At 37.1% G+C, this 26,770-nt stretch overlaps 1 protein-coding gene across 2 annotated transcripts in view; it reads left to right on the top strand.

Moving 5' to 3' along the window:
• phf21b (PHD finger protein 21B) overlaps positions 1 to 26,770 on the top strand; it is a 53,039-nt gene that overhangs the window by 23,656 nt on the left and 2,613 nt on the right. For both annotated transcript variants that reach the window (XM_051891032.1, XM_051891031.1), the window contains exons 2-12: positions 4,415 to 4,636; positions 14,183 to 14,275; positions 16,335 to 16,679; positions 16,827 to 16,952; positions 19,456 to 19,507; positions 19,974 to 20,050; positions 20,139 to 20,193; positions 20,491 to 20,513; positions 23,256 to 23,414; positions 24,392 to 24,458; positions 24,548 to 24,651. In XM_051891032.1, coding sequence (XP_051746992.1) covers positions 4,415 to 4,636; positions 14,183 to 14,275; positions 16,335 to 16,679; positions 16,827 to 16,952; positions 19,456 to 19,507; positions 19,974 to 20,050; positions 20,139 to 20,193; positions 20,491 to 20,513; positions 23,256 to 23,414; positions 24,392 to 24,458; positions 24,548 to 24,651 — 1,323 coding nt within the window. The remainder of the gene's footprint in view (positions 1 to 4,414; positions 4,637 to 14,182; positions 14,276 to 16,334; positions 16,680 to 16,826; positions 16,953 to 19,455; positions 19,508 to 19,973; positions 20,051 to 20,138; positions 20,194 to 20,490; positions 20,514 to 23,255; positions 23,415 to 24,391; positions 24,459 to 24,547; positions 24,652 to 26,770) is intronic.

The raw sequence follows: 26,770 nt of genomic DNA, 5'->3' as shown, positions 1-26,770 counted from the left end.
TTAGACTTATGTTAGAAAAGAATTTCCTGACGGCACCATTTCTTGTCTGAGAAAACGGTGGACAGCAACAGTTGCTAAGATTGGATTGGTCAGTCATGTTTTTACACAGAGGTCGTGAATTTGAAAAGTGAAAAGCAAGTGTGCGTTCAAATGCGATTTCAATACCCCACATATAGATAGCAGCTCACTGATGCTGACAAATTATAGGCCTATACACAGAGTATGCGAGATCGCGAATTCAAAAGCGAAAGTGAAAAGTGAGCATGCATTCAAAATACCCCCTCCACCCGATGTTATTGTAATACCGGTCTGAAAATTTCCTCACCCTGACATCCTTAATTGGGAGTCAGGATTCAGTTTCATTCCTGTTGTGGAGAGTCACATCACATGGTTTATTTATTTATTAGATGAGACCAGTATCTTCCTCTTCATTAAAATTTTCCTTTATCTCAGATATCTTTGTATTTCCTGAACCATGCTTGATTATTGTTGTACAGACAATCAAATGCCTTGAGATATCCTGTCATACTTTTCGAAGGGGTTCTAGTTTTAGATTATCAGATTATTATAGAAGGATTTTAACAGGAGTTGTTTTTTATGTTTTGTCCCTGTAGCAATTTTGTAAGATGGCAGTTTTGAAACATTTCAGTTTCTCTCATATGGCAGATGTTTGTAAAGTTTTAAATAATTGCCTGTAAGTTATGACTTTTGGACATTGAATTCTTTGTATTATTATGGTGCCTTTTTCCATTTTAAATATTTTCTAGTTTGGAAGATTTACCTTCACCAAAATATAAAACGGCAAACTGTGGTTGTATGTCCTGTCCAAATTGGCGGTTAGCGGTTAGAACAACCTGCAATTTGGACCAGATTTTATAGCAATAGTCATTGCTCAAACAGTTTTGAAGACTCTGATCAAAATTAAGAAGACATCTTTGAGCTCTTACTGAGGGGTTTGTGTCTTCTGATGTGTTGATTGATGTCCACACAGTCTTATCACAGAGAGTGGAGGATTGGCTCATGGCCTGTTGTTTGGCAGGGGAGCATTGGTGCTGACGCCAAAACACACAGCACGAGACAGTCCTCAAATTATCCTGTTCTCCAGTGGGATCACCTCATGTGGTAGGATGAGGTCAGGGCATTTGGATGGAGGCTACTCCACATCTTCTGCAACTCTCTATCTCTATAAGGATAAGGCACTATGATTTCCGCGGCACAGAAAGCATAATTGCAGAATCCACATGTGCATGGAATGTCACAGAATTTAGCACAATTTGGATGAATAAATCAAAAGTAGGGCTGTACACTTTCTGTACACTTCAAACCTCAAAAGACTGCTGTTTAAAGCATGTGTGTCTCAGACAAACACAGAATTTCTGAAATATTACTGTTACAATTGCAATAAATTATTAAATTGTTAAAGTTTTATGATTTCCATTGATTAAATACCCTTTTGGAATATTAAAATGGAATTAAACCATTAAAATTGAATCTAGAAAAAACACAGAATTTGGGACAGATTTCATAGGGCCCTAGGTGGTCCGTGATCTTCTGAAAAGTGGATTTGATGCCCAATTAAGGCCCTTTTCCACTTAAAGGCTGCTGTTGCCCAATCTGGTGCCATTTTGACCAAAAAACTGGGGCCTTAAAATTGTAGGTCTTTTTACAGGAACCATTGACATCAGAGGGGCATTAGAAGATCAGATTTTGCAGATTTTTGAGCACAGTTGGTAGATGATGTTAATTTATACATTTTCTGACAGAAATCATGATCCTGTCAAAGAGAAGTGCGTTAAAGTGACTTCCGAAAAGGCTTCTGATATCCTAGAGCATTTATTTTCCGTTCCATTCATCGAACACAATGAAACCAGAATCTCAGTGTTGACATGGCTGATTTGTTTAGCCTGAGGCGAGAGAGGTCCGAGTGGTTCATTATAGCGCTGTAAAAGTCTTTAATGTGTGTTTGTGTCAGACCGTCAACCATCTCCTGTCAACTTACTGCTGGGAAATAACCCTTGCATATGAAATGTCACATATGCATGTCTATCACCGCACTGTGTGGATGAATATTAACATCAGTTTTAAATATTAGGTCAAACATGGTAAATATATTTAACGGATGGCTTGAGACACTAACTAACCTACTGAGGATTTGCCTTCAGGAGATGATGTTGCTCATATGACTGATAAAGTCAACCAGTAGCGTGACAGCAGCTCAGCTGTTCTCAAAAATAGTGTAATGAACTCATTTTTTAACATGTTGCAGTGTACCGTGGCTACATTGGTTGTCAAACTCTCTATCATATGGAGGACTGGGAAGTGATTCAGTGTGTTTAAATGGTTCATTTTCATTTACAACCGTTTCCAAAAATGATTCACAGATTTACAAGTATTTATTGGAATCATTTTACAACATAATATAGTTTCATTAAAAAGCAACAATTGCTAAAAACAAATAAACAAACAAAAAACAGATAATCTTATGAAGAAGCTTACATAAAACTATGGTTTTCTACCTAGTTTACCCATGTGCTTTGCGCTGGTTGGGGGTTGGAGCGGGGTCGGTTCATATGGTGACCTTCTAAACAATCAGCAATGTCTTAAGGTGAATGGGGCAGCAGTGGAAGGTTGTGTCCAGATGCCGGTTGTGAGGTTTCCTGTGGATTACATTGATCCTTAGAAACAATAGGGCTCACTGCATGCATTGTGAGGGAATTAATGAATGACATACAAATAATCTCCCAATTCACACCACAGTGGTGAGCATTTGCAGTGATTTTAAATGACTTTGCTGCACCTGTGTCTCTAGGTTGGGGTTAATTTACCGCTCATTCTCAGCAGATTTTACTGTCATAAATAAGGAGAGAGTTTACAGTCTGTCCTTAATGGTGAACGCTTAACTTTTAGATCATTTTTTCCCGAAGTAATGAGAAACGCAAAACTGGTGTATCACACGTAATTGTGAGCAAGTTTGAGTGTAAATAATCTTTCCTTTAGTTTTGACTGCGACCTGAATGAAATGTCAATGCTGTATCTTATGCAATCAGAGCAATGCAAACACATAATACTGCAGAGGCAATGTGATTCTTCTGAGTCATAAACTGAAGCAGCATTATGAATATATGCATCTGTCTGTCAGGGTTTATTGGTTGTAGATGCTCACGTGTAAAGAACATATTGAAAATGCTTCTTTACAGATAGACAGCCTCTGAATATGAAAAGCTGAATATGAAAGACCGGTCTCTCTCTTTCTCTTACTCCCTTCCCCCCTCGCAGTCTTCAGAAAACCATAAAAGCCGTTCAGAAATGAAAACAGGCCGCTGGAATGGAATATGAAATATTCAAAGCGCTTATAGTGTGAACTGTGCTGATCGGAGCAGGGAAAGAGGTTTTCTGTGTGTGGAACGATAGCGACTCTTTCACATGCATCCCAGTGCCAAAATGGATTTTGTTTTTCAAATTTCCAGTAAAAATATTTAAGTATGCTTAAAATAAGATAATAAAATACTGAGAAGTGAAATTATGTAAGATACTATAAGACTTTTGCTGACAGTTATCAGAATTGAATTGAATTTTGTTGATGCTTAAAACTAATTTTTGTGTGCTTGTTTTCCAAGAAATCCTGAAAAATCCTTAAAACAAGACACATTTTATTGAGAAGCAAAGCTGCATGAGATAATTAAGACTTGTCAGAGAATATATCTTGAATTAACTTGCAACTCGGATATATAAAGCAATTAAATCTAACCATTTTTTGACGTCTATGCATAAAAAATGCCAAAGATGTAAGAAATTACAGGACATATTCTTTAAAACGAGTCTTAATATCTCACACAGTTCTAATTTGAATATCATTTTTTTCTCGTTTTTTGTATATTTTAATGTTTTTACTGTAAAACGACAAAAAAAACTACTGATTAAGAATATTTTTTTGCAGTGTACACAAGTCTACACCCCACACACATGAAAGTGAACGCTGCTCTACTTTCTGCTTTTAAAGACTGTTTGATCATCTGCTGTATTATTTCCCACGGTAAATGAGAGGAAATGGAAGAAGTCTTTGAACAACAAATAAACACACAGACATTAAAGTGCACGCTTAAATTTGAGTCCCTGAACTTGAGCTGATGCAAGAGCATGAACTAGTATCAAAGCAGCCTCGCGTTTTATATTTCATCTCTTTATTATTTACGAGCTGCGCATGCTGTGTGCTGGAAATTGGGGAAATACTTTGATTATTCGTGATAATTAGCATGCATGTACACAACTGACATGAATTGTGCTGGTTCAAAGGAAAACTCTGGAGACAAATGCCCTGTAAGATCTACTATTAAGGTTTTAATCCAGTGTAGAGGTCTTAAGGTTATCAGCAGTTTCAGGGTTAATGACCTGCTGTTTGTGTTTTGTACAACAGAAGCTTGCTGTCAGAAGTTGTCCTGTGGGGACAACCGCCAAACCCCTCGCCCTAATCAAGCCACCCAGCCAGAGCATCGCCATCTCTGTGGTGCCAGCAAAGACTCCCGTTTCCATGGTGACAGCACACATTAACGGACAAAAAGCGTTGAGTTCTGAGACGCTCCAGACATCTCCCATCAACCTCCAAACACCCGCCGGACAGCACATCAACCGCTCACAGGTACAGCAACACAACTACACTACACAAACATCAGCTGCTCACAGGCACAGCTACATAAACACACAACATAACATAAACATCTGCCACTGACAGGTATAACTAAACCACAACACTACACAAACATCAGCCACTCACAGGTACAACTAGATAAACACACAACAGAATTATCAGCCACTTATAGCAACTACAGAACAAAACTACACAAACATCAGCCACTCACAGGTACAACTAGATAAACACACAACAGAATTATCAGCCACTTATAGCAACTACAGAACAAAACTACACAAACATTAGTTGCACGCAGCTACACAAACACACAACACAAACATTGGCCACTTACAGGTAAAACTACAGAACAGCACTACACAAAAATCAGCCAGTCACATGTACAGCTGCATAAGCACAACACAAACATCAGCCACTCACAGGTACAACTACAGAACAAAACTACACAAACATTAGTTGCACGCAGCTACACAAACACACAACACAAACATTGGCCACTTATAGCAACTACAGAACAACACTACACAAACACCAGCCGCTCACAGGTAAAACTACAGAACACTACACAAACATAAGTCAGTCACATGTACATCTACACAAACACAACATTACACAAAACATCAGCCGCTCATAGGTAAAACTACAGAACAACACCACAAAAATCAGTCAGTCATATATACAGCTACACAAACATCAGCCACTCACAGGTAAAACTACAGGACGACACTACACAAAAATCAGCCGCTCACAGGTAAAACTACAGAACACTACACAAACATCAGTCAGTCACATGTACATCTACACAAACACAACATTACACAAAACATCAGCCGCTCATAGGTACAACTACAGAACAACACTACACAAAAATCAGTCAGTCACATATACAAGTACAAAAAAATCAGCCACTCACAGGTAAAACAACAGAATGAATCTACACAAATATCAGCTGGTCACAGGTAGAACTACAGAACAACACTACACAAAAATCAGCCAGTCACATGTACAGCTACACAAACACATCATTACACAAAACATCAGCCGCTCACAGGTAAAACTACAGAACATCACCACAAAAATCGGTCAGTCACATATACAGCTACACAGTTATCAGCCACTCACAGGTAAAACAACAGAACGACACTACACAAAAATCAGCTGGTCACAGGTACAACTACAGAACAACACTACACAAAAATCAGCCAGTCACATGTACAGCTACACAAACACATCATTACACAAAAATCAGCCGCTCACGGTAAAACTACAGAACACTACACAAACATCAGTCAGTTACATGTACAGATACACAAACACAACATTACACAAACACCAGCCACTCACAGGTAAAACTACGGAACAACACTACACAAACACCAACCGGTCAAAGGTAAATCTACAGAACAACACTACACAAACATCAGTCAGTCACATGTACAGCTACACAAACACAACATTACACAAAATATCAGCCACTCATAGGTACAACTACAGAACAACACTACACAAAAATCAGTCAGTCACATATACAGCTACACAAAAATCAGCCACTCACAGGTAAAACTACAGAACAACACTACACAAAAATCAGTCAGTCACATATACAAGTACACAAAAATCAGCCACTTACAGGTAAAACTACAGAACAACACTACACAGACATCAGCCGGTCACATGTACAGCTACACAAATCAGCCACTCACAGGTACAGGTACAACTACAGAACAATACTACACAAACATTTGCTGCACACATGTACAACTAAATAAACCCACCTAAAAAAAAAAAAAAACAACAAAAGCACCTCCATCATAACCTGTACAGATATAGTCCAGCATTCTGAAATATATTGACATGAGACTGGACCATGCCTCAACCTCACAGCATTATTATAGTAAAGCACACCATCACACAGTGACAGATGACACATTCAGCACAGTGGCCTTCTCGGTGTTGGTCAGTTCTGCCTGGAAGTACCGTCTCCTTGTGAAAAGTGGGCACTTAAGTCAGGGTAGACTACATATCTAATTTGACAACTGAAAGCGAGACTGCAAAGGAGCTATGGCTTTAAAAATATTGCACTGTTGTGCGTGTGTGTTGATCATTCAGTCGCCAAAACTGAATACTCGCCAGCCAACAACATTAAAAATTAATTACATGTACTGAATATACAGTTACAGTTAGGGTTTGGTTTAGGGTTAGTTACATGTAATTATGCTTAATATGCTGTTATTACTAAAGTAAGTACATGTTGTAAAATAAAGTGTTACCCTCAACACAAAGGTACTACAGGATCGTGACACTATATACTTTTGCTGCCCACTCTACTATTGTACCTGTGTGTTGATTCGGTGTACCATCGCTCATCCAACAAAAAAATAAGAAAATAAACTGTCCACAAACTTCTGTTATCAAAACATTATTTTCATTGTTCAGCTGATCTGGTATGATATTCCAACATTATGTCCCTAGTTTGTTGTTTACATCAAATTAAAAATATTGTCTACTCTGGTTGGAGTGAGTCCCAGTGCAGGACTTCATAAATAATAGCAAAGACCTTCCCAACAGAAAAGACTCTTCATTCGCATGAGTAGTCACCCCCTCCACTGCTTCTTTCACTTGTCCTCCCCCTTCTCTCTCCCTTCCCCCTCCTTCAGGCTGGAACGCTGGGATTGTTTTACTGCCTTTTATGGCTGTATTGTTTGGGAGAGTGAAGCTGTTTTCAGCTCTCCCAGCTGCCCACTGATTCAAACCCTAAAACACCCATCGCACTGGAGGAGGAGAACCAATCACTGCCTTTTTGTTTTGTTGATGAATGCGGGAGGGGGGAGACATCTCAGACCACCTGGCCAGTCATTTGGAGCTGGATAATAAGTGGATTGTGGTCCGGTGTGGATGCACATATTAACAGCATCATTTCAGCACACATGGACACATATGCAGCAGTTTCACAAGCTACACTGAACTGACAAGGATAAAACTGTAAATAATTGTAGTTTGTAGTTTTTTTTTAATAAGTTTTATTATAAGAATTTAGCAAAAACTATACCAAAGTTTGTATGATTGGACTTGTGCATCGCCAGTGGACAGCAAAGGTCAGGACTGTTGCATGTTTTCATGTCCACTCCTGATATAAATTAAAAATCGCTTTTTGATCATAATTCATGTAAAACATTTTTTAAGTGATTGAATATCAACGCTTGTTTGTTAGAACATTCAGATGATATATAGTTTGTATAACTGGATGGTAAAAACATGCAGGGAATGTAAAAACGTAGGTGTAACGCTTTGAGTGCTTTAAACAAATATAGATTGTAAATGTTAGAATATTCAGATAATATAGCTTGTCAAATGAAGTATTTAATGGTGAAAGCATATAGTAAACTGCGAAATTAATTACAAATAATCAAATATCTACGCTTGAATGTTAGATCTTTCAAATGATGTGCAAAATAAAAACAGTAAATAAAATCACTATTTTGATATCAAACTAATTTTCATTTATCAAAGCTTGAGTGATATATCATATCATATATATATCTATAGTTTGAGATAAAATATGATTTTGACAGTGAAAAAAATTAAAGATTTATCTTATTATTAAGGATTTAGTGTGTCTGTCTTTTCGTTTGTACAATAACGTAAGAATAATATGCTTGTGTAATAATAAATGATATTATCATGTATTAATAGTGTCCAAATGAGATGAATAATGTAAAGGTTCCTCTAGAAGACGACATATATTTCAATACAGGAAACACAAAAGAGGAAGATTAGGCAACAGATTGAGCTCAGAGATTGGGTTCATTATTCAGAGTCCATAAAAATAGTGTCCAGCAGCATATCTTTCAGAACGGTCGTTCTTCTGTCTGTTTATTTAAGGCCTCCCTCTGAACATTCTTTTACAAATGTCTTTACTTTTGTTAAGCAACATTCAGAAGCATCTCTGCTGTCTCCCAACAAAAGCGTGTTATTTTAAGTTCTTTATGTTGGTTTCCAGAAATCAGTTGAATAGATTTATTTCCATTGTTGTAAATACAATTTTGTGACTAAAATGGCATAAAATTGCTTTGTGTGCATGTGCTTTTGAAGTCTGTCAGAGTAAATGCTTAGATTGTTCAAATAGCAGAGAGCCTCTGTGCATATGACCCTACCACAGACTGACAGAGTAAATAAATTCTAGGCGTGATTTAAAAAAAAAAAAAAAAAAAAAAAAAAAAAAAATTTATCCCAAACCAGTTTAGCAGAAATCCCGCCCTGCAACCAATTTCATTGGCTGAGGTTATAGTGACGGGTAGGTTTAGGGATTAGTGTTTGGTGTAGGCAATCATTACTGTGATTGACATGGCCAATGAAATCTTTAGAATCGGCTCCAGGGCAGGATTTCTGCTGAACTGGTTTGGGGAAAAAAAATCATGCAAATTCTAGCCCTAAGTGTCTATGGTGAAAGTGAGTGGCATGTTACAACGCGTCACAACTGCATCACACCTGTTATAATCAGCCACACTTTCTACACTAAAAAAATGTAGAGTGCACGTAGACGAATAAGGTATGCGATTGAAAGAGCAAAAAGGAGGGCTAAGAGATGAAATCTCCTACGACAGCATGCAGTTTGCGTCCCAAAACCTTTCCTCCTCCTCCTCCATTCATCACTGTTAGTAAATATTTTGACATGATCTGCAGCTTTGACACTTCCAGTATAGACTGCCTCAAATCGTTCTCATCAGTTTGCTACCAGTGTAGACATGCCAAAATCACATACTGTATATTAGATACTACATTTAGTTAGAAAAGTATGTTTTTTTTTATTGTATGTATGTGTGTAGTATGAATGAAATTCGGACATATTGCAATCTGCCATGTCATGTGACCTACAGCATCGGTTGTGCTGCTTCACCACCATTCGCGAATCATTTCCTGTGGCCTCATGGGATAGGAAAGTGTCACAAAAGTATTCACACTTCAGAATCTCTGTGGAATTAGTAGGTCATCCAGGGACTTTTCGCCTACTGTTTTTTGAATAATATGTATTTGGAAATGCTACTCTGTTTTTCGCATGCAATATATAGCAAGGAAGTATTTGATTTTTAATTTTGTAAGACGGTGGTTCCCAATCCTGGTCCTGAAGGACCACAGCACTGCACATTTCAGATGTTTCCCTAATCAAACACAGCTGATTCAACTCATCAGCTCTTTAGTAAAGACTCCAAGACTTGGATAAGAAAAGACATTAAAAATGTGCATTGTTAGGGTACTCCAGGACCAGGGTTGGGAACAACTGTCTTACACCATTGCTGCATCCGAAACTGAATACTTTCCTAAGACCGGGGTTGGGAACCACTGGTGTAAGGCCTTACAGAGGCACTTCAAACCACCTAAATAAAGAAGACAGACTTTGTTCTGATGTTTATTCCCCACTGATAAGTCAGCATTGGGGTGCTGTGCTACAAACACAGCCACAGTCGCACACAACAGTCCAAAAGGCATTACTAATGACTCCCACACACCAGTGACACGGCAAGTGTCAAGTGTTAATTGAATTGCACAGCGTCTACATGTGCGGAGAGAGAAGAGCAGAGGGGTGTTCTGATTATGCAATTTGACTGCTTCATTTCATTTCCAAAAGATTATTACCATGCTGGTTCAGCTAACGGGTCACATATTTTTTTTTTTTCTGCTGCGGCATGAGTTTTCAATTCTGTAAAATAATAGATGCTAGTTTATTGCTAGCTTTGTAAGTTTGTCAGTCTCTGTGGTTGAAGTCAGTTGTCCTTTTCAGTAAAGAGCTGAATTTATTCTGTGTGGAAAAACAAATATAATGTATATGCTTACATTTCAGCAGTGTACATATTGAGATAAATTTCATTGTTTATCTCTCTATCTATAAAACACTCATCTGTGTATGTTGTTTCCTCTCAGGCCCACCTGCTGAAGATAGAGACTTTATGAACCGTAGTATTTTAACTGTTAACAGCGCCTCCATGTGGGGTTTGCTGGTACTGGACTACTTGTGAGGGGGAAAAGAAGAGAGTTTAGCTTAATTATGCAAATGTATGCATCTTTTATTTTGCTACAGTGTAGTTTCAGACTTAATAAACTATCATCATGGTTTAAACACTCAAATTAAAAATTTGCCGGATGCATAAAAAAGGAGAACTACCGTTAATGGTCAGCAAACTTCATGTCATTGTTCAATAAAGTACTTTAATATATGGTATTTTTAATGTGACATTGCTGTTATATAAGAACTTCTGTGGCAAGAGATAATTTGGTTTTTGTACAGTTTCTTGAACTTTTCTTTTTATTACGTGCTCACAATGTGTACGATCTGGTCCCCCAATTTAATGAACAACATCACATGAATTATTCTCCTCAAATTTACGCTCACTGCTCTCTCAGCATTTAAGATTTTTGTTCATAATATTCAGTATATATCTTTATTTCTGTATTTGTTTTTAAATGAATGGATGTTTTTTAGACCAACCATCATATCAAAATACAGTAAAATGTTGAACACAGGAAAGAATATTTATACAATATAACAAACAATGTTTAGCTACATCAAATTTTGCAAAGAAATTTTAGATTGACTGATGTAAATTAATTGTAGAATCAGAAATAATTGAATCAGTGATACTGTTTGAACTGATTCACTTGTTTTAAGTAGTTAAAATCTTATGCAGTGTTGCCTCACAAGTAAATGTCATCTTGTTTTAAAGATTTTTAGATATTTTACTGGAAAACAAGTAAAAAAAAGTCAAATTTATTTGTTTTAATTACCAGCCAGTGTCACATACTATAGAAATTTAGTCAGATTTGTGTGTCAGTAAGTACAGTTTAAACGGTTATAAAATCTGTGACAGTGCTGTGAAATGAAACGCTGTCATAATTTCCTCACCCTTGTGTCATTACAAACCCAAATGACTTTATTTTGGATCCCAAAAATATTTTTGAAATGTTCTGATAAACAGCTAAAAATAGGTGCTTCAGTTTACAGTTACAAAGGATAATGGGGCTCCAGGCCAAAATCAGCTTTATAGCTTCTGATCCGTGACCATCCGGGAAAAAGTAGAATTGTTAGCGTTCACCTGACATTTCTATCTAACAGCGGCTGCAGGGGCTGATGGGTAATTCACTGCAGGCCTGCTGTTTAATTCAGTACTTTCACAAAATACAAGCTGAATGCCGCAACTCAAGGTTACAGCCTCTCTCTCTCTCTCTCTCTGCTGGGATTCAGCAATTACTAAAATCACAGCCCTGACGGAGCAAGACATTTCATCCGGACCGTTGTCATGGGAACAGGCCGCAGGCCGCCCCACCTCCTCATGTTGGTTCGCTAGCACACAATAGACAGAGATGAGTGACTGAGAGGGATTTTAAAGCAGTAGAGCTCAAACTCTTGTCTTGTATTCTTCTGGTTATATAACCCCCCTGTGACAGCAGGACATAAAGTGTAAAATCGGTGCACACTGCGGCCGTGGACAACGTTACAGCAGCTACAGCAAACTAAAGCTTTAGAAGCAAATGCAGTTTCATACTCAGTGTATTTATGATACTATTATTTATTGCTGAGAAGTCAAGTGAGTCAAATACTCAGTTAAATATCCACATGATTCCTTATTTAAGTGATTCAAGATCTTTAGGCTACAGCACAGCTTCAACGTCTTTTATACAAAAATAAAAAGTAAGAAGACAAATTTTGAATGTCTCACCTTCTCACCGCAGGGCAGTGTTTGGTTCTGGTTGACCGCTGACATTACAGAGGGGATAAAAATGATGGCAGCATACTTCCCTACTATATAGTAGACGAAAAACAGCATGTGAAAAGAGTACTATGTCCGAATTCACAGTTTTCATAAAGCAGTAAACAAAAAGTACCTGGATGACTTACTACTACTTCCGAAGATTCTGATGTGCACATCAAATGGACACTTTACTATCCCATGACGCCACAGGAGAGGATTTATGAATGGCAGTGAAGCAAACTGACTTGTAGGTCACAACAGAGACAACATGACAAATGTGTAGTACACCTGCTCTTCAAGTAGTTTCATTCGAGGGCCGGATTATCAAATCAAAAAGTTGAGGTGGGCCGGGAGGGGGTTCTTATTGGTAAAAATTATTTTATTAATTATTAGGCTTAAAATGAAAATATCCTCACAGTGAGACTTGGTAACCACAGGTAAAACCATACATGGCTACTCACTACCACTGTTAAATGATAGGCTATTATGATATGTTATATAGGCCTATAAAAAAAACACCTAAACACAGGTACAAACTATCCCTTAACAAAGACATGAATTATATATTCCCCTACCTACCTAATAAATATTGCAATACAAATGGCTATAACATAGTTTTCAATATAAATATTCCACATTTCCACAAACCATGGTAATTTACTACATCTCATTCATGGTAAATGTTTGTAAGGGTGGTGATTTTGGGATTTAAAAGTCTTCTATCTTCATTCATGACACGTTTCTCCTGTTTCCTCATCAGTCTTGTTGGGAATGTTGAGGCTGTTTCATCCGATTTAAAACTAGTTTAATCATCGAGTGATTTGTAGTTTGTAACCGAGAGGTGTGTGCCGATTTGAAACGCTAATCTCACTAGATGTCGCAACTTTGTTTAATAATGATATCCGGGACCGGGAATAAATGCAGCTCCTTTAAGCTTTCATTCTGTTATCACTGGGCCGTGCTGCGTAGTTCAAAGTAAACTAGTGAAACACATGAAAACAGTGCTATTTGTTCTGTATTTGTTGTTACTGACCGAGAAACAACTACAGATGATTCAAAGACAGAGCAGTCCGAACGAATCCAAATCGTTTCAGATCGTTATGCAAGCGCGTTTGGCCAATTCACGGAAAAGAAAGTCGAAAGAAACATGGGACACGCATAATAACTGCTGAAATATTGGCCTGTGGGCCGCCAGTTGATGAGCCCTGATATAGACCATACTTTTTAATGGTCACAAAGTAAGAACTTAATCAAAAGAAGTACCTATTCAAAAAGTATGTAATTTCAGATGTAGCCAGTGACTGTCGAACTGGGAAGACTTATCTAATACAGTCTTTATGTAAAACTTAAAATTATTTTCTACGGGTGATTTACTCCATTTTCACCACTCCTGTAGACATCAGTGTTTATATCCGAACTATACACTTTTATACTAGTATGTTTGTTACATATGCAGATGTGAATTTTCAAAGGACACCAGCATGATCATGAATTAGCCAGAAATAACTGTCTGGATCAATCACTGATTCACTGATTTGTTCTGACCAATAATTGAGTAAACAAACTACCTCACTAAAACGAAAGTCATCACCTGAATCACCACCTCATGACTGACTCAAAATGAGCCAAGAAATGAGTCCAACCCAAGAGCATGTGCATGTACCAGTTTTTGATTAAATTTACTGAAAAGAACAGGATGAAAGTGAATCTGGCTCTTCTGTACTAATTTGGCTGGTTAGCATGAACAATAGATAATGTAACTACACCATTATGTTTGCTTTCTCTCTGACAGATGTTGGGAGCCCTCACCGCGATCCCTATAAAGGTGCCTCACATCAGCTCTCTGCAGCGACTGGCAGGACACTCACCCAGCGTTCTACCTCAGGTAGTGCACAACACTAAATGAACAATTCATCAAACCTTTTTACATTTGCATGCCACAAAGTGCCTTATTAATTATTAATATTTCTAGTGAACACTTTTAAAACAAACCAAAGAAATATACGGATAATCTAACAGCTGAAAGTGAGAGATTCATAGCAGTGCAAAAGACAAACAATTCACTTAATAATTCACATAAATGTTATTCATTCTTTGAAGGGAGATGCATCATTAGTAATATTGAAATAAATGAATTAATATTTAATAAACTTAATTAATACTTCAGGGGATTGTTGTTGGACCCCTGTACTCAGTCCCATCTTTTCCCCTGCTAGTGACGCCTACTAGAGGTCAACTGGTCGTTTAGATTTGACACTAGTCAATAATTCGAGTTGGAGTTGACTCGAGCATCACATGATTTCCATTGCACTTGCTCTATATACACATGATGGCAAGAGGAAAATTCCTCTGTCATCAGCTTTGTATAGAGATGGATTACTCAAACACTGAAGAATTGGACATTTGTACACGTACACATTCACGTATACATATGTATTTGTGAAAATAAGATGCAGTATATACATGTATGAATGTAAACATTATATGATGTATTTGGATTGTATTGATGTGATTGTGATTATTACAGTTTTAAGTGTAATAATCAGGGGCTAGAATGTAGATGCAGGAAAATTTTGTCTGTTCCAGTTAGTCCACATCACGTGAGCACAAGTGTGTATGGGTCAGTGACGTGAAGGGTCATTTTTTTTGTCCAAAGACCTTAATAATAATAAAAAACAAAGATCCAAAGTATGTAAGGTTTGTACAACTAGATCTGTTTTATTGAATTTAAAAGGTCTTAATTATATTTTGCTACATATAAAGGTATTTTAAAGATTTTGATGTGTCATTCGGTTTAACCATCCAATGACAAATACAGCCATTTCATTTGTGATTAAAATATCTTAAAATGTAATAAATGTATATATTTTTTATTCTGGCATGATTTTATAACATCATATATCAACATAGTGCAAAATGGTATTAAAATTATGTGTAGAAGTTATTGCTTTGTTATGAGAAAGAATGTCCCGAAAAGTGAATTTCATTGATGTCATTCGGAGTAACCAATATAAAGGGACCATTTTGGATCAAGTCATGCAGTCAATATCATGTGACAGGATGTGTCATCATTTAGACACCTGCAAAGGACCACATGGTCATGAAGCAAAGTAACTAACTCTCTTTTAACTATTTGAAAAATTCATATTTTCATTTGCTCATACGCATGTCCTGAAACATCAGGTCATTCAGTACAGCCGCTATAAAACATGGAAAATATTGCAATATTTTAAAAACTTGTACTAAATATAAAATGTTTGATTGTCCTTTTGCTAGCTAGATATCAGCCTGTTAGCATTGTTTGAAAATATCGTCATTCGGTATAACCAAAAGTGTCATTCGGTAAAACCGAAATTTTGGTTAAACCAAATTTACTTTTTTTGGTGACAAATTTTGTCCATCTTGTAAAAAATTACAAAAACAGTGTTAATTGATTATTAAAAACCACATAATCTCATTGTTAACACTTAATAAAACTCCATTATGTTTTTTTACACTTTTAAAAACCTACTTGTCAATGACCCGTATAGAGACTCCTTGTTACAGTGCAATTATACATGTAAGTACTGAGTAATATTAAGTAACTACATGTACTTAATATAGGGTTATGGTTAGGAATAAGGTTTGTTTAGGGTTAGTTACATGTAATTATACATAAATTACAGTAAGTACATGTAACATATGTAACAAGGACACCGTAAAATAAAATGTTACTCTAAACTCTGCAAGACTGTGGCCCTCCAGGAACTTAGTTTGGCACCCCTGAATAAACCTCATCCGAACTACCTTGAAACTAAGCAAATTTCACCTGAAGGCTGACAGAAACTAGAACTGAAAGATTGAACTATTTCATTTAAGAGATGAAAATATTTCAAGCCAAAGCCAAGAACCATCTGCTGTTGATGTCTGCTTAGGGTACTAAACTTTGTGGTCTGTTTCTTTAGGTTAGGCCAAAGACCCTCATTCCAGACAGCCTTCCCCACAGCCCATGCCGAGAGCAGCAGTCCGGTCAAACGCTGGTCGTGCCGCAGAGCATGGCTGTGGTCAGCCCAAAAAGCCAAGGCGCATCTTTGCCAACTGCCAACAGCACCTTCAGTCACGAGCGACTGTCCAGCGGGCAGGACGAGAGTTCCTCGTCGCCCTTGTCTGTGCCGAGTGTGTCCACAGCCTCCGCCAGTCCAGGGGTGGCATATGCCATCATCTCTGCAGCCTCGCCAGCAGCCCATGTGGTGTCAGGTGTAACCGAGGCCATCAAGGTGCAACCGCTGATTTTCAGCCCAGACAGCAAGGTACTGTAGATACTTACCTAATAAACATGCTGCTCAGCTTTGAACTTTCCATGATGCTGTTAGTGTCACGCTGTGGCAAATTACACATTTAGATGCCCAGAATACTGTTCAGTTGATTTGTTTAAGAGGTTTAATGTGTGTATCCAGGTTATAATCATTCAGCCACAGATTCCCAGCAACTGCAAGAGTTCTCCAGCCTCACAAACTGACAGTCCTGTGAAGGAGCCAAGCCCTGACCCCTCGACCCCAGCCAAAAAGCAGGAGGATCCAGAGGTATATACACAGCTAGTCTTGACTGTTAGCACGGAGTCTGGTCTGGTTCACATTACAGTTAATTCTTGACAAGCCCATCCTACTTAGACAACAAGAGACCATCTGATTGGCATTGAAAACAACTAAATACAGTAGTGTTGTGGTACTCGAGTTCGGACAAGACCAGATTTGGACTAAAGTCTGTGTCAAGTCTGAGTCTAAAACCATATTTTTTAATGACTAGTCGAGGCCAGATCATTCGAGTCTGAGTCCAAGCAGAGTCCTAATGCTCCTGAAAATAGGGCGTTTGTCTGGCACTTTTGAGTCAGAGTTTGGTCTTGAGTGCAACAACACTCTATTTATAAATAGAGGCCATCCATTTACCAAACTGCTTGTCCTATACATGACCAGTCCATCACAGAATCACAGTTCATAAATGTGGAATAGACATTTAAAGGCTTAGTTCACCCAAAAATGAAAATTCTGTCATTAATTACTCACCCTCAAGTCATTCCACACCTGTAAGACCTTCGTTCATCTTCAGAACACAAATTAAGGTATTCTGTATGAAATCCGCTGGCTCAGTGAGACCTGCATTGACAGCAAGATAATTTACGCTTTCAGATGCCCAGAAAGCTACTAAAGACATATTTAAAACAGTTCATGTGACTACAGTGGTTCAACCTTAATGTTATGAAGCGACGAGAATACTTTGTGCGCCAAAAAAACAAAATAATGATTTTATTCAACAATATCTAGTGAGGGGTGATTTCAAAATACTGCTTCATGACGAAGCTTCGAAGCTTTATGAATCTTTTGTTTCGAATCAGTGATTCGGATTGTGTATCAAACTGCCAAAGTCACGCCCCCCAGTGGTGAACCATTGAAATTTCGAAACCCTTATGATGTAAAAAAGCCTCATTTACTGAAATCACATGACTTTAGCAGTTTGATTTCCCGCTCCGAACCACTGATTCGAAACAAAAGATCCGTAAAGCTTTGAAGCTTCATGAAGCAGTGTTTTGAAATTGCCCATCACTAGATATTGTTGAATGAAGACGTTATTTTGTTTTCTTGGCGCACAAATGTATTCTCGTCGCTTTATAACATTAAGATTGAACCACTGTAGTCACATGAACTGTTTTAAATATGTCTTTAGTAGCTTTCTGGGCATCTGATACACTGCACAATTTTTGGCTGTCCCAGACGAAAGATTGCCATTGTGAAACAATCGTGGCGATTTCTGTGATGGCTCTTAATCGGTGGTCCTATGTCGGACAGTGAGAGAGGTTCAAAGATGGCCGTTTTCCCGGTCTTGTGACCAAAGATAGCCTACGATAGTTTTCTGACAGTGTCAGAAATTCAGCATGATCAACGCACAGTGTGTTTGTGGCTACGACCTACGTATACTGACCAGCCAATAAAAATGCGACATGAAATCAAAGGGACATGGCGCTAAAACTTAAAACTGCTTACCTCAAGCTCTTTTCCCTTCTTCTTTCGCCGCTTCCTTTTTATTTTCAGCACATATAAAAACTACAACTGCCAAAGTGTGATTCAACATATTGTTTTGTTTACCAGTAGCGCATGCTGATGACGTTTTATTCTTCTATAGAAACTTGCATCGTAGCCTACAATTCAACAGGTGTCATCATCGTACAGTCTACATGCATGTCGTACCCAAGTTTAGTAGATCCAAGTGTGATAAAGTAATGATCTTATAGGATTTCTAAAATCGTGCAGTGTATCCAGGGCTTTAGAGGTTTGAAACGACATGAGGGTGAGTAATTAACAGAATTTTCATTTTTGGGTGAACTAAACCTTTATCTTGTTACTAATGCCTCAAACAAAACTCTCTTGAATTGAAGATCATCAAAAAACATTTGTAAAATTTAGTGAAAGTTTCTTTAAAACTGATCATTGTAGAATTTTGGCATCTTGTAACTGAGCAGTTGCATGTGGCCAATCAGATTAGAGTTTGCCAGATCGAGTAAATTTCACTTTTGGGTGTAATATGAATCAGAATCATGTTCGCCCATGTTGTCAAGTGAAATTAGTCCAGAAGTGCAAGGCTTAAGGGTACGTTCACACTCGTAGTTCGGTTCGTTTGGTCCGGACCAAAAAAAAAAAAAAAACATGTAGTCCTGGTCCGATTAACGTTCAGATAAGCAATTTTATCACTGAACTAAAAGATACCAAACAAGATACATTCACAACCTGATTGGTCGGATTTTATGACGTATTGAGACAGAACTTACCGAACATCCAAAACAATGCTGTGTGCTTGGATAAATGTGCTTGTTGTGTGTGCGTAGCCTGCATATGATGCTATTTTGGCGGTATTGGTGCGCACCAGGGTTCGGTTGGCAGCGTTCACACGTTCAAATGAACCGCACTAACAGAGCAATCGCACCAGGGTTCGTTTTAATCGAACTAAACATGACAAGTGTGAACACATCCTAAGTTAACATCGAACATTGAATACTTTTTAATGTATTGACTTTATTAACCTTCTGTCCTACAGAAAATTGCCTTCATGGTTGGGCTAGGCCTGGTCACTACAGAACACTTGGAGGGTGAGTTGTGTTCGAAATGGAGCAAAATATCAATAAATCATCAATAGACTGACAATTTGATGTCAAAATGTATCTTATTTTTAATGTTATGGCCATTTTGTGGTGCTGTTTGGTAAAATATAAATCTTTTTAATGATTGTTAATTGTTTTGATAGTATTTATCTTGGTGAAATATGTCTAGTCTGTTGAAAAAATGCATTCATAGTGGGGACAAAAAAAAACCACACACACACAATCAGTCAATATTAGTGATGTTTCTTTTGCTGCATGACTTGTTGTATCCATTCCAGTTCAAATTCCAATCCCATCATGTATGTTGTGGCCAATTAACTTCAAATTCATATTTGAAAGAAGCCGATTTTTCTGAAATCTGCTCAACTCTGAATGAAACAACGAAAACATAAACAAACAAAAACTATGATAAGGATTAAAGATACATCACAGATGGTGTTTTGATTTTTATCAGAGATCCAGAGTAAACGGCAGGAGAGGAAAAGGCGAAGCACAGCTAACCCTGCGTACAGCGGACTGTTTGAACCAGAGGTCTGTCTGCCAGTCAAAATTTCCTTTAAATAATCGGTTCATTTTAGAACGCTGTTCATTTGTAAACATCTTGTATCTTGCTTTTCAGCGTAAACGACTTGCCTCCAATTACCTGAACAGTGGGATGTTTTTGTCGGCGAGAGGTAAAATAGATTTCTGCTTCTGTCAACATAATGCTGCTGGGGTAGAGCTGAAAAATAATGCATGAAAAACAGAAACATGTTTGAACAGAATGAATTAAATCCACACATTCTCCATAAGTGCTCATGTTTTAATAGTTGTTGAACCGGGGATGTATTTGACAGAGGTTGACTAATAAAACCAAACACTTACTGCTTTAACTTAACACACGCCAGCACTGCTGTTAAACTCGATTAACTCTAATAACACAGTCTTGTCAGTGTGACGCTACTAACCTGCTGTCTGCTTTCACATGCTAGACTCTGAGGAGCTTTGCTGGAAGGTACGTCTATACTCTAACATCACTCTGTGTGTGTGTGTGTGTGTGTGTGAGTGAGTGAGAGAGAGAGAGAGAGAGAGAGAGAGAGAGAGAATCTCATGTGGCAAGAAAAGATATAGTTTTTTATATGTTTTTTGAAATAGTTTAAATATATACAAAATATATCAAGAAAACATGAATTCTGTCATTATTTAGGCTGCTTTTACACTGTAAATCTTAATGCACATATCTGACCTTTTACCATATCCAATTTTTTTCCCCTGCTTGTTTACATTCATTTTAGTCAATGTTTACATTAATCCCAGCTCAAAATAATTCTGTTGGTGATCTCTTTACTATGCAACATTGTTGACCCTCTAGTTTTGAATAGCCATGCTGTTAAAAATTATTTAATAATTCACGTTGGGTGGTACTATGATTACTTAGTAGAATTCTGTAGTAAAATATGAAGTAGTGCAGTAAGATTACATTTATTTGAATGAATTCGATGGAATTAACGAGAGAGAGAGAGATTGTGAGTGTGAATTACCTGTGTTTGTACAGCGTTTCTAAGTAATAGTGAAGCTAATTACAAAAACAGCTAAGTTATCAACTCGTTGCTGAAAAATATAATTTAGCTTTCAGTAGCGAAGCTGTTTTATTTATAAAATTCATGAGGCTGAGGTTGAAACAGTTTTTATGCTCCTGAATATTTCTATATGTGGGTCAATGACGTGACGGGTCATATTTTTTGTCCAAAGGCCTTAATAATAATAAAAAAAAAACAAAGATATGACATCCAAAGTATGTAAGGTAATACAACTAGATCTCTTTTATTGAATCCAAAAGGTTTTAATTATATTTTGCTACATATAAAGGTATTTTAAAGATTCTGAAGTGTCAAAAGGTCATTCGGTTTAACCGTCCAAAGGCCAATACAGCCACTTCATTTGTGATTAAAATATCTAAAAATTTAATAAATGTATATATTTTTTATTCTGGCGTGATTTTCTAACATCATATATCAACATAGTGTAAAATGGTATTAAAATTATGTGTAGAAGTCGTTTCATTGATGTCATTCGGAGTAACCAATATAAAGATTTTGGAACAAGTCATGCGGTCAGTATCATGTGACAGGATGTGACATCATTCAGACACCTGCAAAGGACCACATGGTCATGAAGCAAAGTAACTAACTCTCTCTCTTGTAACTATCTGAAAAATTTATGTTTTTACTTGCTCGTAAAATATCGTCATTCGGTTTAACCAAAAGTGTCATTCTGTAAAACTGAAATTTTGATTAAACTGAATGACTTTTTTGGTGACAAATTTTGTCCATCTTGTAAAAAATGACAAAAGCAGTGTTAACTGATTATAAAAACCACATAATCTCATTGTTAACACTTAATAAAACTTAAATTAATTATATCGCCATTATGTTTTTTTTACACTTTTAAAAACCTTATTCGTAAATGACCCATGTGCAATTTCTAAATATAAAGTTTCCACCTCAGTAAAAAAAAAAAGTTGTGAGATTTGGTGCAAGCGCACACAGGCACTTCTGCTTCATAATACAACATTAAAGGGATAGTTCACCCAAAAATGAAAATTCTGTCATCATTTTTTAGTGAACTATCCCTTTAAAAAGCTATCTTTGTGGACAAAAGTACCAGATATGAATCAGATATGCATGTTTATACGTAGGTCAGATGTCCAAATATTGGATATGTATCTGATTTAAAACCACATTTGGAAGTGGCTCAGAATGTATGCGCAAAAAATCGGATCGCATACGGATTTTTTTGTTTACACGTATGCAACAAATTCTGATCTGTGTCAGATGTGAGTAAAAAATCTGATTTGTTGTGCCAGTGTAAATGTAGCCTTCCTCACCTCATGCTATTCCAAACCTGTATGACTTTCTTTTGTGGAAAACACACACAAAAAATGTACTGTTACCTTTCTTTCCGCTTTAAATGCAATTGATAAAAATTACACCCCCTTCAAAACACTTTAGTAATTGTAATTGGTCATTTTAAAAGTAAAATGACCATTGCATACCATTTAAAGGCATAGTTCACCCAAAAATGAAAATTCTGTCATCATTTACTCCCCCTCAAGTTGTTCCAAACCTGTATAAATTTCTTTGTTCTGCTGAACACAGATCTCGCCTCCCATTTACTACCATAGTAGGAAAGATAAATACTATGGTATTCAATGGGGGGCGAGATCTGTTTGGTTACAAACATTCTTCTAAATATCTTCCTTTGTGAAGAGCAGAAGAAAGAAATTCATACAGGTTTGAGGGGGAGTAAATGATGACAGAATTTTCATTTTTGGATGAACTATCCCTTTAATACCATTAAGTTAATAAAGTCAATACAATATAGTCTTATTTACAAGTACTTTAAGTCTAGTCAAATTTTTTTTTTTTCAACCAAATTATATTTATTTTATGTTTCAAATACACCTAAGTAGTAACAATAAAAACAATTTTGTTTGTAAAAAAAACATTTATTAAAGCTGCAAAAAGAATAAAAAAACCCTTTCAAACATTTTATTTACGTCAGACACACTGTGTTGACGCGTTAATGCATTACCATGGAAATAGTAACATGATACATTCTAAAATAATGGACATTTTTTTACAGTTTAATTTTTTGTGTGAAAGGTTTAATAGTTAAATGTTAAAATAAAATGGACATTTTAAGAATTTCTGACAACCTGTTGTGTGGTGTGTTTCTGTAAATGTGTGTGACACAGGAGGAGCTGCAGCATGATGATCACTGTGCAGTGTGTAAACAGGAAGGAGATCTTCAGCCGTGCCACACTTGTACCCGCGCATACCACCCCGACTGCCTGAATCCCCCTCTCAAAACTGCCACCCGGGGCATCTGGATGTGCCCCAAGTGCCAGAAGAAAGTATGTTTCTTTGAACACACATTTTAAATATCCCAACAGCACAGGGATCTATTTTATGTGTTGGTTACTTGAGTACAACCTAAATATCTATTTTAGTATTATGCAGTTATCAAAGTAAATTGATCTTGTTTTAAAGGGTTAGTTCACCCAAAAATGAAAATTCTGTCATTAATTACTCACCCTCATGTCGTTCCACACCCATAAGACCTTCGTTTATCTTCGGAACACAAATTAAGATATTTTTGATGAAATTTGAGAGCAAAGCCATTCAAACTCTCAAGATCCATAAAGGTACTAAAAACATATTTGAAACAGTTCATGTGAGTTCAGTGGTTCTATCTTAATATTATAAAGTGATTTTTGTGCACTAAAAAAAACAAAATAAAGACTTTTCAGCAATATCTATATGTGCCGATTTCAAAACACTGCTTCAGAGCTTTACGAATCGAATCAGTGAATCGGAGCGCCAAAGTCACGTGATTTCAGCAGTTTAGCCATTTGGTAGGAGATCTGAATCACTAATTCGAAACAAAAGATTCATAAAGCTCAGAAGCTTCATGAAGCAGTGTTTTGAAATAGACCATATAGATATTGTTGAATAAAGTTGTTATTTTGTTTTTTTTGGTGCACAAAAAGTATTCTTGTCGCTTTATAATATTAAGATAGAACCACTGAACTCACATGAACTGTTTCAAATATGTTTTTAGTACCTTTATGGACCTTGAGAGTTTGAATGGCTTTGCTCTCAATAGAGGCCTCACTGAGCCATCGGATTTCATAAACAATATCTTAATTTGTGTTCTGAAGATGAACAAAGGTCTTGCAGGTGTAGAACGACATGAGGGTGAGTAATTCAGGACATTATTTTCATTTTTGGGTGAACTAACCCTTCAAGGATATTTAGATATTTTTACTAGAAGGTTGTTTTCACGTAAAAATAATCTGCTCATATCCTCTGTCCTGTTTCTCTTTTGAAGGTTTTGAACAAAGAGAACTTGTCTTGGCCACAGAACTTCATCCAGTCGTATGTTACACATAAAACAGGTGAGCTGTCGAACACATTTAAATCACTAGCTCTCTTCAGGACTCAGTTCTCAGTGATGATGATGATGAGGATTTGTGTGTTTGTACAGTGAGAGAGGAGGAACGCAGGAAGCTAATGAGGAGAAACACTGAGCTGAAACTCGAGTGTGAACATCTGAGCGAAGAGGATCAGAGACTCTGCGGTTCTCTCTCTGTAAGTAACCTGCGCTAAATAGGGCTTGGTTGCCATATAGAGAACACAATTTTAATCGATCTTCATTTTAACAAACCGAATTGTTTCAACTTCGAAAGACATCAATAAAACACCACTCGATATTGAATCGAATTAAGAGCTTGTGCGAATCAGAACTCATGAAATCTGTGTCAGTACCCAGCCCTGACACTAAACTTCTCAAATCAGTATTTATTGTTGTACTAGTTATTTAGTTATTTAAATTAGCCTGCGCTATTAGTTTTGTTTAGTGTAAATGTATTGTTGTCACCCTAATTGTGCTACATGACTTGGTCTTTTTTTTAAAAACGACATTTCTTTTTGTAAAAAAAGTACAAGATTTGCAAGATTATAAACATTCTATCAGGTAAGAAATAAAACCTTTTACTATGTGTTGAGATTTGAATATGCCCTCAGGGTTGACATCTTTTACATATAAAGGGTAAGTTCACCCAAAAGTGAAAATTCTGTCATTAAATACTCACGTCGTTCCATCTTCAGAACACAAATAAAGATTTTTTTAAATGAAATCTGAGAGCTTTCTGTCCTCTATTTTCATGTCCCAGAAAGGTATAAAAGACATCATAAAAGTAATCCATAGGGGCACCAGAGGAACCTTTTCATAGTTCCTATAACTATTGGTCGAAGTACCCGGATTTTGCCTTGTTCGCACCGCAATAACTAGGAACGATTTTAGTTCTAGGAACTAACTAAATTAGCTCCTACTTCAGAGTAGGGTCTAAACCAGCACTATAGGAACTATCAGTGACGTGAGTGTACGTTGATTGGCCAAGCGAATGTCAAACACAGATACCCTGCATTTTTAAAAACCCGTGTAAACATATTTACTTCACGAACATGGAAAACAGTGATAACAGTATTTACCTGTTGTCTGCAGGGTTGTGTTCTTTTCTCCGCCTCGATGATATGTAATACTGAAAGTTGTCATAGGAGATTTCGTCTCTTAGCCCTACTTTTTGCTCTTTCAGTCGCATAAAATATGCATTTACATTACATCTCCGTTATCACGAAACCTGCGACACACAACAAACACAGCTCCGATCACGGCATCCTCCATCCACCGCTTAAAGAAGCTGCTGTCGGCTGCTTCTGAGTTCCTATTCCCGGTGCGAATGCAACCAAGAACATGGCCCGGGGGAGAAATTAGTTCTCTGGGAACTATCCTAGTTGCTAGTTCCTATAACTGAGTACCTAGAACTATTCGGAGCGAAAGCTTTGTTTGCTCAAAAAAAAAAAAAAAAACACAATTTACCATTTTATAAATATTAATCTCCAACACGAGAGCACCACGACGCATGCGTGTTGTGTTGACGCAAGAGCAGACGTTGCGTGAATGTGTGTTGGAGATTAATATTTTGTAAATAAAGTGGCAAATTATGTTGTTGTTTTTTTTTGCACTCGCGTCGCCTTTTAAAATTGAGGTTAAACCACTGGAGTCACATGGATTACTTTAATGATGTGTTTACTACCTTTCTGGGGCTTGAAAATGGTAGTTGCGTAGGCTGTCAATGGAGGGAAAGAAATCTCTCAGATTTCATTAAAAATATCTTCATTTGTGTTCCGAAGATGAACAAAGGTATTATGGGTTTGGAATGACATGAGGGTGAGTAATTAATGACATAATTTTGCATTTTTGGATGAACCATCCCTTTAATAGTCTTGAGAAAAAAAAAAACTACAGTGTGGTTCCCAAACCTGTTCTGGAGCACATTTTGTATGTCTCCCTATTTCTGAAAACCCATTTCAGGTCTTGCTGTCTCTACTAATGAGCACATGAGTTGAATCAGGTGTGATAGATGAGGGAGACCTACAAAATGTGCAGAGCTGGGGGTCCTGAGACAGGTTTGGGAAGTTACATCATTATGGTAACAGGGTTGAAATTTTTTAATTGATTTTTAAAAAGAAGAGATAGACTGTATCCGAAATCTCATTCTGTATAGTAGGTACTGCATTTGGTTTGAAACTTACTTTGCGACCATTAAAAAAAGTATGTTCTATATAGTATGAATGTGTGCAGTATGAATAAAATCCGCCATGTTGTTATTATCATGTGACCTACAGCGTCAGTAGTGTCGCTTCA

This window comes from Ctenopharyngodon idella, chromosome 4, assembly GCF_019924925.1.
Source record: "Ctenopharyngodon idella isolate HZGC_01 chromosome 4, HZGC01, whole genome shotgun sequence".
Lineage (NCBI taxonomy): Eukaryota > Metazoa > Chordata > Actinopteri > Cypriniformes > Xenocyprididae > Ctenopharyngodon > Ctenopharyngodon idella.
The sequence above is the reverse complement of the archived record's forward strand: the minus strand, read 5'-3'. Positions and strand labels throughout refer to the sequence as shown.